This window comes from Physella acuta, unplaced genomic scaffold (genome assembly GCF_028476545.2).
Source record: "Physella acuta isolate Inbredline_101_S28 unplaced genomic scaffold, ASM2847654v3 ptg000712l, whole genome shotgun sequence".
In the NCBI taxonomy this organism is placed as follows: Eukaryota; Metazoa; Mollusca; class Gastropoda; family Physidae; genus Physella; species Physella acuta.
In genome coordinates this window covers 167,126-182,808 of record NW_026732230.1, presented here as the reverse complement: position 1 = coordinate 182,808, position 15,683 = coordinate 167,126, and the positions used below count along the sequence as shown (strand labels likewise).

At 38.5% G+C, this 15,683-nt stretch overlaps 1 protein-coding gene across 1 annotated transcript; it reads left to right on the top strand.

Moving 5' to 3' along the window:
* The first annotated feature begins 5,261 nt into the window (after positions 1 to 5,261).
* LOC131949739 (uncharacterized) lies at positions 5,262 to 13,001 on the top strand. Its single transcript, XM_059311610.1, has one exon. It carries the CDS (start codon positions 5,288 to 5,290, stop codon positions 12,119 to 12,121), a length of 6,834 nt encoding a protein of 2,277 aa, XP_059167593.1. The 5' UTR covers positions 5,262 to 5,287; the 3' UTR covers positions 12,122 to 13,001.
* Positions 13,002 to 15,683: the final 2,682 nt, after the last annotated feature.

The following is a 15,683-nucleotide window of genomic DNA, read 5'->3' as shown; positions in this document are numbered from 1 at the left end:
TGTGAGTCTGATGAATGAGCGAGTCATCTTTTAGTGATTGGTTGATGGACTAGCCTGACGCCCACCTTTGAGTGACGGCTTAGGTTGATCTCATTACCTTATGTATAGCAAATACTGAAATTACATTGGAGGGGGTGGGTAAATAGGACGTAATTCTATGAAAACCTTTCATTACTTCTTATCTTATATCTCCCCATCATCAATGAATAACTCATGCGCCTATATTATCGAATTTTCTGTTCGTTTGGAGCTTTATTCGTCTATTTTTTTTAGAAGCGTGATAGGGATCAATTATTCAGTGGGGCCGTCTAGCATAGCGTAGGGTAAGGTGGGGTAATTCCACACACGGGGTAATTCCACACACTATATACTGGATACTCTCTATTTTTAATGAGAGTAAAGTTTAATTAAAAGTTACTATTCCCTGTTTCTAAGAGGTCATTTCTTGTACTTTCTGATACTGTTAGAGAAGCGTTCACCTACATTCAGAGCAAGAATTTTAATTTTATCTGCATCTATCTTCAAACATCCTTAGGTAAGTACAACCCCTGCACTTTTTTAAAAATATTTTTTTTGTCTTATTTTTAATTGTTGTCAATTATTTATTGATTATATGAAAGCTTAATAATTTTTGTTAATAGAAACAGTTAATGATGCTAGATTCAGCCTTTAATTTAGAACAGGAAAGCATATTTTTTTCAATAGTAGGTGTGGGGCAATTCCACACACATGGTGTGGGGCAATTCCATACACTATAGTTTGGAATGTCCCATGTTGCTTTTTATACTCTTTAGAGGGTTTAGCTTTTATTTTAAACCATTTCAAATGGTTGTGGCTAATTCTGTAATTCACAACTCATGATTTAATCTTAAAAAATACTTGAATAGTACTAGATCTAGTACTATTTATTTTTTAAAAAGACTCTGCTATTAAAGTTAAGTAAAATTGCCGCATACTTCTTTTATTTCTTTATCTATTATTATTTTTACTGTACCTATATTATTTATTATAATTTATGCAATATTTAGAGCTAAACATCCCCATACACACATTAGTAATTAGACTTTCTAACATTTAATTTTGTATTTATTTCAGAATGGTCCACAATTATAAACGAATAACTTCGGCCTATGACAGATGAGAGTCGAATTCAGGAGGAAGAAATTGAGACTTTCTCCTCACCCAGTGATGAAGACTGGTTGCCCCCATGCAAAATTGTTTCCAAGGGTGAAAATGTTTTTTACACATTTTTAAATACATGAATTTTAAAATTTTCATAATGTGTGTGGAATTGCCCCACTTGCCATGTTTTTGCAATAAAAGTGAAATATTTAAAAATTGTATTTTATTTTGTGAATTATCTTTATATTTGTTTGCCATCATATAAGTAATGCATGTCTAGTTTTACCCTCAATATTATATTGTGGTAGTGTTGATTTTAGATTTTTTACAAATTTTTTAGAAAAGTAGTGTATGGAATTACCCCGGGTTACCCTACATAACATGTTGCTGAATTTTAGCGCTATTGCCTTTATCCACAAAACAAGCAATGCAATCAAATCTAGTTTTTATCTTTTTTTTTTAAATAGGCCTGCATCTGTTATAAGTAGTGTTTTAATGTGTGTTTGTAATACATTTTTACTTAATGATAAATATATAGTATTACATTATATTTTCATCCATGCCTGAAGTCATACAACAAGGGGAAGGGATCCAGACTTTCGGGAAGAAGTGAGGAAACGAAAGGGGGGGGGGGGGGTGTTAAGAAATCTGACTCAGCAGATGTTTTTTTTTTTTCAAGAGAACAAAACAAATGAAAAACGTGTTAAATTACGCAGAGTAATGTCTGTTTTATTGTATGTGGTCCGGTGTTTTATAAGGACGTTTAATTGTAAGCGGGTTAAAATCGGCTAAAGCGTTGTTTTTTGACAATCCCAGACATAAGGAAAATTGGGCTGACGATGAGAAAGATTGAATAAGATCAAATACATACCCTCGTGTGTAATACTTAATGCAATATAAACGAGCAAATATTTGTGGTAATAGTATAGCCTAAGACCAACAGTATAGCCTAACACCGCGTTTACACTTGCGACACGTATACTATACATGTCTAGAATTTAAAAAAAAAAAAAAAAAAAAACTCGCAACAAGTTAACTTGTTCCGTGAGAAAAATGTTTTCAAATAACTTAAGCTTATTGCGAGTGTTTCAGTAAGTATAGTAGGCCTACACATGTCGCAAGTGTAAACGTTGTGTAACTATTTTGGGTAGGCTAATTCGCCATAATTAATAATAGTAACCTTAAATATTACTTATAGACCAATCAGTGAAACTATCCTTGAAGTAGCCTATTAGCAGTGGCGTAGCCAGGATCGTCTCAAGGGGGGGGGGGGGGGGGGGTTCCAATTTTTACCCGGGGACAAACTTTCGATTTGCACCCCCCCCCCCCTCAAACTTTCGTTTTCACCCCCCCCCCCCTCAAATTTTCGATTTGCACCTCCTCCCCCAAATTTTAGATTTGCACCCCCCTCATACTTTATATATATACCGAGGGGCTATGGGGGGGGTTATGACCCCCCCAACCCCCCCCCCCCCCTGCCTACGCCACTGCCTATTAGTATTCTAGGCCATTTAGGGTAACTCTTTTTATAGTAGACTAGCCAATAAGTTACAGACTTGTTTAAGCAACTCACCTAATAGCAGCATATTACATAAGACATTAATTATAAGGCCAGGTAAAGTAACTTTCCTAATCGTAATCTATTAGTTATAGTTCACACCAATTTGGACAACCACATTCAAATATCTGGGAAGCGTGATCAATAAGGACGGGGGAGCAGACGAGGACATACAATGTCGTATCAACAAGGCTAGATATGCCTTCAACTGACTGCGCCCGATGTGGAGGTCCACGGCCCTGTCACTCCGGAGCAAAATTGGGATTTTCAACACAAATGTCAAGGCACTGCTGCTCTATGGCTCGGAGACTTGGAGGGTTACGAAGACAAATACTGATAAGCTACAGGCATTCGTCAACAAATGCTTACGACATAGACTTTAAATAAGATGGCCAGACTAAATATAAAAAAAAAGAACTGTGGCGAACTTTAAAGCAACAGGCCCGTAAATGGGGATGGATCGGACACACATTAAGAACAGTGTTTCTTCCAGACTTTTTTCTCCGGGGGGGCACTTGAAATTTTCGGGGAAGGGGGGGGGGGGGGCGGACACTGTTAAAAGTATATATTTTCTATATAAATTATATAAATTTCATTCCGTTCGGGGGGCGGTAAAAAATTTTCGGGGGTGCTTTGCCCCCCCCCCCCCCCCCGAAGAGATGCCTGGAAGAAACTCTGATTAAGAAGAGAAAAAGAAAACATCGCAAAACATGCTTTGGATTGGAATCCCCATGGAAAAAGGAGGGTGGGCCGGCCAAGGAAGACATGGAGAAGAACGGTTGAAGAAGAGGCGAAAACAGCTGGGCTCTGATGGGCACAGATCAGAGGAGCAGCCCAAAACTGAGTCCGCTTGAGATGTGTGGCTGCAGCCCTTTGCTCCCCAGGGGCCACAAAGGAATGATGATGATGATACATGATGATGATGATGAATTTGGACAACTCTCTAAATAGTGGCCTATTTATAAAACAACTTACATGTTTCTAGCAAGCATATATTTTACCGAGTGGTAAGCATTTTCGAATAAATATGTGGACTTAAGAGTATTTTTAAAAAAAACCATAAAGAAAGTTTGTGTTGATAATATAGCGCCCCCCCCCCTTCCCCCATTTCTTCCTGCACTCCCAGGCACGTTTTACCTGCCGCGTGTGAGTCGTGAGCGTTATTTTTTTTTAACCTGGCGAGCACTCTTAGGTAACCCTACAGGTGAACACACGGGGAAGATTACTGTATTACATCACAGGTTTACTGACGTGCTCTTAATGGGTTGTGAGCACTAGGCTCTAGTTCTCTGGTGTGTTTTTTTTTCTTTTAAAGTCATTACCTTCACCCCTTCCTAACGTCACACGTTATAAATCGCTATTTTATTTTCAAAATTAAGCATTAATTAATTTAGCTAAATGTTTTTTATATTGCTATCTTTGTGCAGATCAAGATTCAAGCCGATCAATGTTATGTTAGCCTAATGATAAGAGTATTATCTTCAAAGTAAAATATATCGCGAAAAAAAACTGTAATTAGTTACCTATAGTTTTTTTTATCATACTTTACAAGAGTTATAACTAGGTCGCATAGTTTACCTAGGTCAGTACAATAAAACAAAAACTTTCATAATACTTTTCCGTGAACAATCCATGTCAATGTATTCGTGGGACCGGGGTAGTCCCGTCACGGTTAGACCCGTTCTCCCCTCCCGGAGGCAACTCCGCAACATTACATGGCAGGGGTAAATCAAGGTGGGAAAAGTTATAAAGTGTGTGGGTATTCACTGGTGAAAGTGGGGGAAATGTAATAGTGTGTGGGTTTTTACAGATACTTGTGGGAAAGTGTTTATGGCATTTAGGTATTCACCTATGAAGGCCGGGCGCCTAAAATCACACCCTGGGCGCTAGATTTTCTAAGGTCGACCCTGAGATGTAAGTTACACATTTATTAACAATTCATAATAAAATGTTTAACACAACATGGACATAATTTTAAAAAAAACAACACCAAAGAAATATCAAGTTCTATAAATTCGTTTTGAGCAATGTTTTTGCAATGAGCACCTGTACCAACACAGAAACAAACATACTTCACTAGATAGCGGCTATAGTGTAGACTGGTTTTTTTTTTATTTACGCGCTGTCAATTTACAAACGCGCTTCCAATGAAATGTTCAGACGGTTAAAATAGATAATTGAAGCAACGCTTGGATTTATTTATTTTTTGTTTATGCTTTAAAAATGATAACAAGCGGGTTATGTATTTATTTATTTATTTATATTTTTAAAATTATTATTAAAAAGAAATGAAATTTTGGCTAATTGACGTTATTATTTTTTTTTTATGCTTTAAAAATGATAACAAGCGGGTTATTTATTTATTTATATTTTTAAAAATTATTATTAAAAGGAAATTTTTGAAGTAAAGCATGTCGCCTGAAGCCTAATTTACTAAAACAAAACAAAAAACCAGTTCGGCTAACTTATCTAATCCTGAAACAATTGTATTTATTTTCGAAACTGTACATATAGTTAGAAAAAATAAAGCTATTAAAACTAATAATGTAACAGATCTTTATCTTTTCTTCGCTCCAGGAAAAATGCACTTTCTGCAACCGGAAGTTGATGTCCGTAAATGGCGGAGGTCCGGTAAACACAAAGTTGGATACCGACGGCGACGGTACGCCAGACTATCTGGATTTTGATGACGACAACGACGGCGTACCCGACGAAAACGATCGCGATGATGACGGCGATGGTATTCCGGACGATAAAGAGGACTACGATTCCAAGTTGGACGAGGTCGACGAGTACTTGGAGACGTACGAATCCTTGCTCGCAGAGCGGGCAGATTCCCAGGATGATGCGGGGAACGATGTAGAGGATGTTGAAGGGGATGGCACCATCGATGTTGACGTGCAGAGAAATCAGCACGGCGGCTCTGACATGCCTGATATGCTGGAACGGGATACGGATGGGGATGGTATTCCCGACCATCTTGACGACGACGACGACGGGGATGGTATACCGGACAGTGAGGATAAAGATGACGATGGGGATGGAATTCCTGACGAGAAAGAAATTGATTCTGATGGTGATGGTGTACCTGATCATCTAGACGATGATGATGATAATGATGGTATTCCGGATAGTCAGGATAATGACGATGATGGGGATGGTATTCCCGATGATAAGGAAAAAGACACAGATGGTGATGGTATTCCAGATCATTTAGATGATGATGATGATAATGATGGTATTCCGGATAGTCAGGATAATGACGATGATGGGGATGGTATTCCCGATGATAAGGAAAAAGACACAGATGGTGATGGTATTCCCGATCATCTAGATGATGATGATGATAATGATGGTATTCCGGATAGTCAGGATAAAGACGATGATGGGGATGGTATTCCGGATGATCAGGAAGTAGATACAGATGGTGATGGTATTCCTGATCATTTAGATGATGATGACGATAATGATGGTATTCCGGATAGTCAGGATAATGACGATGATGGTGATGGTATTCCCGATGATCAGGAAAAGGACACAGATGGTGATGGTATTCCAGATCATTTGGATGATGATGATGATAATGATGGTATTCCGGATAATCAGGATAATGACGATGATGGTGATGGTATTCCGGATGATCAGGAAGTAGATACAGATGGTGATGGTATTCCTGATCATTTAGATGATGATGATGATAATGATGGTATTCCGGATAGTCAGGATAATGATGATGATGGTGATGGTATTCCCGATGATCAGGAAAAGGACACAGATGGTGATGGTATTCCAGATCATTTGGATGATGATGATGATAATGATGGTATTCCGGATAGTCAGGATAATGACGATGATGGGGATGGTATTCCGGATGATCAGGAAAAGGACACAGATGGTGATGGTATTCCTGATCATTTAGATGATGATGACGATAATGATGGTATTCCGGATAGTCAGGATAATGATGATGATGGTGATGGTATTCCCGATGATCAGGAAAAAGACACAGATGGTGATGGCATTCCCGATCATCTAGACGATGATGATGATAATGATGGTATTCCGGATAGTCAGGATAATGATGATGATGGTGATGGTATTCCCGATGATCAGGAAAAGGACACAGATGGTGATGGTATTCCAGATCATTTGGATGATGATGATGATAATGATGGTATTCCGGATAGCCAGGATAATGACGATGATGGGGATGGTATTCCCGATAATCAGGAAGTAGATACTGATGGTGATGGTATTCCAGATCATTTAGATGATGATGATGATAATGATGGTATTCCGGATAGTCAGGATAATGATGATGATGGTGATGGTATTCCCGATGATCAGGAAAAGGACACAGATGGTGATGGTATTCCAGATCATTTGGATGATGATGATGATAATGATGGTATTCCGGATAGTCAGGATAATGACGATGATGGTGATGGTATTCCCGATGATCAGGAAAAAGACACAGATGGTGATGGCATTCCTGATCATCTAGACGATGATGATGATAATGATGGTATTCCAGATAGTCAGGATAATGATGATGATGGTGATGGTATTCCGGATGATAAGGAAAAAGACACAGATGGTGATGTTATTCCAGATCATTTAGATGATGATGATGATAATGATGGTATTCCGGATAGTCAGGATAAGGATGATGATGGTGATGGTATTCCGGATGATCAGGAAAAGGACACAGATGGTGATGGTATTCCAGATCATTTGGATGATGATGATGATAATGATGGTATTCCGGATAGTCAAGATAAGGATGATGATGGGGATGGTATTCCCGATGATCAAGAAGTAGACACGGATGGTGATGGTATTCCCGATCACCTAGACGATGATGATGATAATGATGGTATTCCGGATAGTCAGGATAAGGATGATGATGGTGATGGTATTCCCGATGATCAGGAAAAGGACACAGATGGTGATGGTATTCCAGATCATTTGGATGATGATGATGATAATGATGGTATTCCGGATAGTCAGGATAATGACGATGATGGGGATGGTATTCCCGATAATCAGGAAGTAGATACTGATGGTGATGGTATTCCAGATCATCTAGACGATGATGATGATAATGATGGTATTCCGGATAGTCAGGATAATGATGATGATGGGGATGGTATTCCCGATAATCAGGAAGTAGATACAGATGGTGATGGCATTCCAGATCATTTGGATGATGATGATGATAATGATGGTATTCCTGATAGTCAGGACAATACCAATAACGAGCCTGATTACCTAGAAAAAGATACTGATGGTGACGGAATACCAGATTACTTAGACGATGATATTGATGGTGATGGTATTCCAAATGACAAAGACGAAGATGACGATGGGGATGGTATCCCGGATAAGGAGGAGGATTCGGATGGTGATGGTATACCAGATTACATCGACGAAGACGACGACGGAAATGGTATCCCAGATCACTTGGAAAACGATACCGATGGTGATGGTATTCCAGATTATCTTGACAATGATATTGATGGGGATGGTATCCCGAATGACCAAGACAATGATGATGATGGTGATGGTATACCTGATAACTGGGAAGGAGACAGCGATGGAGATGGTATCCCAGATTACCAGGAAGATACTGACGGGGATGGTATTCCGGACTACTTGGATGATGATATTGATGGTGATGGTATTCCTAATGAAGATGACGAAGACGATGATGGGGATGGTATTCCCGACAGTTGGGAGAGGGACAGTGATGGTGATGGTGTTCCTGACTATAAGGAAGACACTGATGGTGACGGCGTGCCAGATTATTTGGACGATGATATCGATGGTGATGGTATTCCAAACGATCAGGATGAAGATGACGACGGTGATGGTATACCGGATCACTTAGAAAAAGATACGGATGGTGACGGTGTGCCAGATTTTTTAGACGATGACGTCGACGGAGATGGTATCCCTAACGATCAAGACGACGACGACGATGGTGATGGTATTCCCGATTCACAGGAAGATGAAGATGGTGATGGTATTCCTGACCACCTGGATGATGACGATGATGGGGATGGAATTCCCGATCACCTGGAGGGCGATAGTGATGGTGATGGTGTGCCCGACTACCTGGAAGACGCGGATGGGGATGGGGTCCCTGATTATCTGGATGATGATATTGATGGTGATGGTATTCCTAATGCTCAGGATGACGATGATGACGGAGATGGTATACCCGATGGTTGGGAAGGGGACAGCGATGGGGATGGAATACCAGATTATCAAGAGGACACGGATGGTGATGGTATCCCGGATTATTTAGATGATGACATTGATGGCGATGGTATTCCAAATGATAAAGACGACGACGATGATGGGGATGGTATCCCGGATGTGTTGGACAAAGATTCGGATGGTGATGGTATACCTGATTATTTAGAAGATACGGATGGTGATGGTATACCTGATCACTTAGATGACGATATTGATGGTGATGGAATTCCGAACGACCTGGATGAGGATGATGATGGGGATGGTATATCCGATGAGATGGAAAAAGATACGGACGGAGACGGCGTGCCTGATTATTTAGACGACGATGATGATGGTGATGGTATACCGGACCATCTAGAAGTTGATACAGATGGTGATGGTATCCCAGATTACAAAGACGACGATATAGACGGGGATGGTATACCGAACGACCAAGATGAAGACGACGACGGAGATGGTATTCCGGACGTCTTGGAAAAAGACACGGATGGTGATGGTATCCCAGACTACCTCGACAACGACGACGACGGCAACGGAATTCCGGATAATTTAGAGGTAGACACGGATGGTGATGGGATCCCTGATTATCTAGATGACGACGATGATAACGATGGTATCCCCGATAGCTTGGACGACGATGATGATGGTGATGGTATACCCGACAATCTGGAAACCGACACAGACGGAGATGGAATACCCGATTTACTCGACGACGATGACGATAATGATGGCGTCCCGGACCATCTCGACGATGACCAAGATGGTGATGGTATTCCGGACGTGTATCAGGTAGACACGGATGGGGATGGTATCCCGGATTATCTAGACGACGACGACGACAATGATGGAATACCAGATTCACAAGACAACGATGACAACAACAACGGCATCCCCGACGACCAGGAGGTCGATACAGACGGGGATGGTATTCCCGATTACATAGACGATGACGACGATAATGATGGTATTCCTGATTACATCGACGACGACGCTGACGGAAATGGTGTTCCGGATTTTCAAGAAATCGACACAGACGGCGATGGTATTCCGGACTACATCGACGAAGACGACGACAACGATGGTATTCCTGATAGCCTGGATGATGACGATGATGGCGATGGTATTCCGGACAGTCAGGAAATCGATTCGGATGGAGATGGTATCCCCGATAATTTAGACGATGACGACGACAATAACGGAATAAAAGACCATCTTGAAAAAGACACGGATGGTGATGGAATACCAGACTATCTTGATGACGATGATGACAACGATGGCATTCCCGATGACTTGGATGACGACGACGATGGAGATGGTATTCCGGATCAGTTAAAGACTCTGGATTTAAATAAGAATAGTATCCCCGATTATCAAGAAATCGATACCGATAGCGACGGCATTCCTGATTATTTAGACGACGATGACGATAACGATGGTATACCTGATGACCTAGACGACGATGATGATGGTGATGGTATCCCAGACGATCAGGAAATCGACACGGATGGTGATGGTGTTCCAGATTACCTCGACGATGATGATGACAATGATGGTATCCCAGACGATGAAGATGCGGATGCGGATGGTGATGGTATTCCAGATGATGAAGAAGATGACACCGACGGTGATGGGGTCCCAGATTATCTAGACGACGATGACGATAACGACGGAGTCCCTGATTCGAAGGACACAGACAAAGACGGAAATGGAATACCAGACTTCATGGAAAAAGACACCGATGGAGATGGGATCCCAGACTATTTAGATGACGACGACGACAACGATGGAATTCCGGATTTCTTAGACAACGATGACGACGGTGACGGTATACCAGATGACAAGGAAGATTTCGACGGAGATGGAATTCCCGATCATTTAGACGATGACGCCGATGGAGATGGTATCCCGGATAAACTTCCAGACTCTGATGGTGATGGTATTCCCGATATAAGAGACGACGACGACGATAACGACGGCATTCCAGACGCTCAGGAAGACACAGATGGTGATGGTATACCTGATTATATGGACGACGATGCGGATGGTGATGGTATATTGGACAAAGAGCAGGACTCTGATGGTGATGGTATTCCGGATCATTTGGACGATGACGACGACAACGATGGCATTCCAGACAGCATCGATAAGGACGATGATGGTGATGGTATACCTGATGGTCAAGACAAGGGCAAGTGCGATAAGACGAGCTGCCCACAAAAACCGATTAAAAAACCGAGCAAGAAGAAAAGCCTGGCCAAAGAGCAAGCCACTTTTTGGATCCGTATAAAAAACGCCCTGAAGAAAATGATGGCAGCGGCCCTTCACCAAGAACAGGGACAGACCACAGAAAAACCACCTCCACCCCCTCCAGCTAAGCAGAAACCTCACGAGCAAAAGTACGATCTTGTTGATGTCGTTAAGAATTTTATCTGGGGCAAGCCAAAGGATGCTGCTGATGACGACGACGATGACGACGACGATGATAAGAAATCAGAGGGTAAAAAAGAAGGAAAAGATGACGATGATGATAAAAACGACGAACTACCTGACACGCCTATTAAAGTTGTCCACGCGAAGGTCAAACAGCCACCACCAAAGGGTGTTAAACTCACCATCCCCACCCCAACCCAGAAGCTCCAGGTCGAGAAGAAAATGGCGGCTAAATCAGTCAACGCAGGCGTCTTGAAACAAGCGGCGTTGAAATCGGCGGAGGAGGCCAAGAGGAAAGCCCAAGCCCTTAAAGACAACTCGGCAAAACTAAAGCTTACACCACAGCAGATGCAGCAGCTTCAGCAGCAACACAAGCAACAGGCACTGAAACAGCAGCAAGCGAAGAGCACCTCACCTCCCAAACAAAACACACCACCCCCAAAACAAAACACACCACCACCAAAACAAAGCGCCACACCTAAAAAAGAACCAGTGAAACAATCCCCTCCCGTACAAAAGCAACAGCCACCCAAGCCCACCCAGAAGCCCCAGCCCACTAAACAAGCTGCTCCTCCCACAAAACAAGACCAACCAAAATCGGCTACCGTTAAAAAAGTCGAACCCGTAAAGCAGACCCCACATTTGAAGAAAACAGAAACAACAAAGCAGGCGGTACCTACTAAATCCCAAGAACCTACGAAACAAACAAACAACGCTAAGCAACAGACAAAAAAGAAAACGGAATTATAACTTGACCTTAGATGCCTGTATTGATGTCCATGGTGTAGAAAAAGCCGAAGTAGTGCTGGCTAACACTGATATTACCCAATAGATTGCCATCAACATTCCAACACTATTCAGGACAAAATTAAAAACCAAAATGGTTTAACAAAAAGATGTGATGCTCGGAAAGTGTTGCGTATCAAGAGTGCGTATTTATATAAGTGTGTTGCAAAAATATTTTGTTGTTTTTTTGTTGGGAAATGTAACTTATGGGCAAATTCAGATAGAATCTATATATTTTTTAAATGACGGGCAAATTTGGAATTGTGTTGATGCTTTACAGTATTTTAGGTGTTGTAATTTTCTCAAATTTTCTAAATAATTTTACTAGTTTCAACGTCTTTCGAATGTAACCAATTCTCTTATGATTGGACACTAATGAATTTCGATGTGTTTTTTTATATTACTTAAAACATCTTTCGTAAAGCTAACACTGTGATGTATATTGTCGGACACCTCTTTTATCTTCTCCACTGTTTGTTACTATGGCCAAATTTTTTATTAAAGATAATGGCCAGATTTTTCAAGGTGCTCATTTTAAATCTTTTACCGGTACTATAATTCTGATCAATTGTGAATGTTTTTTTTTTCTTTAGGAATTAAAGTTCTACTTAATCCGTCCATTGACCTTCTATAAAGAAAAGCATATCAAATGGAAATGTAAAAACCTATCAAAATGAGATGGTAGATACTAGATACTTATATGGATAGGTCACTAAAAGATGTACTCAATTTTTTTATTTTTAAATCCTAACTGTAATTAATTTTTTAAAATATATATTAGAGGCCTACATAAAATTCTGTTAAAACTCACAGAAATATTGCCCAAAAGTACTCAATTCCCCCCCCCCCCCCACCCCCACCCCCCAGCTTTGTATTGTCATTTGTGCTTTAATTCTTCATTCATAAAACAACTTTCAGCTTATGCAATTTACTCAAAACTTCAAGAGAAGCTGTACTATTATAGTTGAAGTACTAGAAAAAAAATGTATAAAATTCTCAGTTAGTTAAAGTCAGTTGATGAAAGTCCTCATCAAGAATGGTTGTGTAAGCCATAATACTTCATTTATACAGTTCTGACACAAAAGATAGTTATTTCAAAAGTGTACAAATTTTGTTATTATTTTGCCTCCAGTCTGGACACTATAATTTATAAAATGTAATTACAACTTGCATTATAATCAGAATTAATTAGTTAACCCAGCTTTGATGGGTCGTGTCTTAAATGAGGGAAAATATAGACAGCTGGTCATGATGCTGACCACAGTCCCTTCAATTGTCAAGCCTGGTGAAAGGGAGACAACATTGTTTTGCTGAGATTACAATTGAAACAAATACATTTATATTAAATCTAATATGGAGTAATTAAAGAATAAATTACCACAAAGAAGATCCCTAAATTCAGTTAGTCATATGTAACCATGTAAAACAAATCTTGTGCAATAACCTTTTAATTTTTAATACCAAAAATTGTATTGTTTGTTTTTGTCGTATTTTTATAGGGAATACTTTAAATCATTTCTTAAACTATGCATGCTTTTTACTAATCCAATGATGAATGATATACCCTTTAAAAATCATGTAATTCAATTAATTCTATTGGTTAAAAGCTTATCGGTGAAAAAAAGAGATTAAATGCTTAATGATATTTTTTTTTAAGAATTTTCCACACTGTAATCTGTACACATTTATTTGCTATTTCAAAATTCACTTTGCCTCTCATAGGTTGAAGGCAAAAGTATTTGTATGTGGGTGTTTACTCCTTAATTAGATATGAATTATACTTTTTTTTTCTTTATATGTGACTTAAAGGAATAAATTATCCAAGAATATTTTAGTTAAGATGTTTAAATTCTGTTATTATTAATGTATGAGTTTAATGAAACATTTTGATAAATTTTAAACAGCCTTATGTTTTATGTTGTAGTCACTTTAGCTTCATCTTTAATTGTAGTCACTTTAGCATTAATTTTTAATTATCCTTTTTTAAAAATGTTGCAGTTGGATGGATGTAAGATTAATTACAAATATACTAATAGATAATGATATTATCCTATAATAACAGTCAATGAATCCCAACAGCATCCGTGAGCATGGTCTGCCTGTCGTCATATAAATGGTTTGTCTAATCTGTTCCCAAAATGTATTTTAAGTTGAGAATCTGTGAGTTACTTCCTATAGTGTGCACCTTTGTTGTTTATGGTTAAGGTGATATGTGTTGATATGCAGTAAACAGAATATTATGTACTGAATAAATTGGCTGGGTCATAATATGTTACTATCATATGATGTCTTTCTTGATAGTATAAATGAGTGCAATAGCAAATTATTTTTTTTTTAAATATTATAGCTGCTTATACAGGTTAATTCCATAATTTGGCTATTTGTTTTTTTTAACATAGGAGTAGTGCAATAATTTTTAAATTGTTTTTAGATTACCTTTGTGACTTTTGTTTTGCAAATGTGCCAAAATAATGTAGAAATAAGTAACGGATATTGTCTTTCAGAAATTTTTGCAATAGCAATTTTTTAAATCTGTGTTCAGAGAATGAGAATGTGTTTTTTGTTTTTAAATGAAGTTTTTAAACACATTATAATTAGTCATTTTTAAATGCTGAAGAAAAAACAACTATATATATATATATATATATATATATATATATATATATATATATATATATATATATATATATATATATATATATATATAATCGTTTGTGTTTCAAAGTTATAGTAATTTAAAATAACTCAACTAAAAGCATTTTCAGTTACACATTATGCCGAATGTCCATACAAACCATGCCAAATTCTAGAGTGAAAAGAACAATGTCTGAATCCTCAAGGCAATAGTTTTTTAAAGAAATATTTTGACTGGCTAAGCTAAGTTGTGCATATTTCACAAAACAAAACTTGTTTACTAATGCATTTATTTCAAACATCTCTCTACTTTGTACTGTACAGGATTTTTCTTTGTTGTTTTCATAAACCATATTCCATTTATAATAACCATAAATTAAAAAATTACGCTATTTAATTTTTCCATTTAACTCACCTACCTGTGAAAACTACCAACAAAGCTAGGCCTAGTGAAAACCCTTGCAAGTGAAACAGCTCTTGTTTGAGTGCGATAGTTTAGTTATATGTGTGAAATAATGTAGATTAAATTTAATGTAGATTGTAACAAATTTATTTCCTATTTAACTTTTACATATTGTGTTGTATTTGATTTTGTAATTTAAAAAAAAAAAAAAACTAGCAACATGATGTAGTGATGGAGTCAAATATAATGGCTCTTATTTGTTCAGTATTTTCTTAATTTGCACTAGCACAGTTTATCTTTTTTCCGTAAACTGATGAGTAAAGTGTAGCATCCCTTAAATTTATAGTAATATTAAAAAAAAACTTAAAAAATAAAAAATATATTGCATGAAAACTTTACATAGTTTTCGTAGCATACCTAATTTGTGTTTCCATTTTGCTCCTTTTAAATGAAGTTTATCAGTGTGTGGGGTTTGGAACTTTTTTCAAA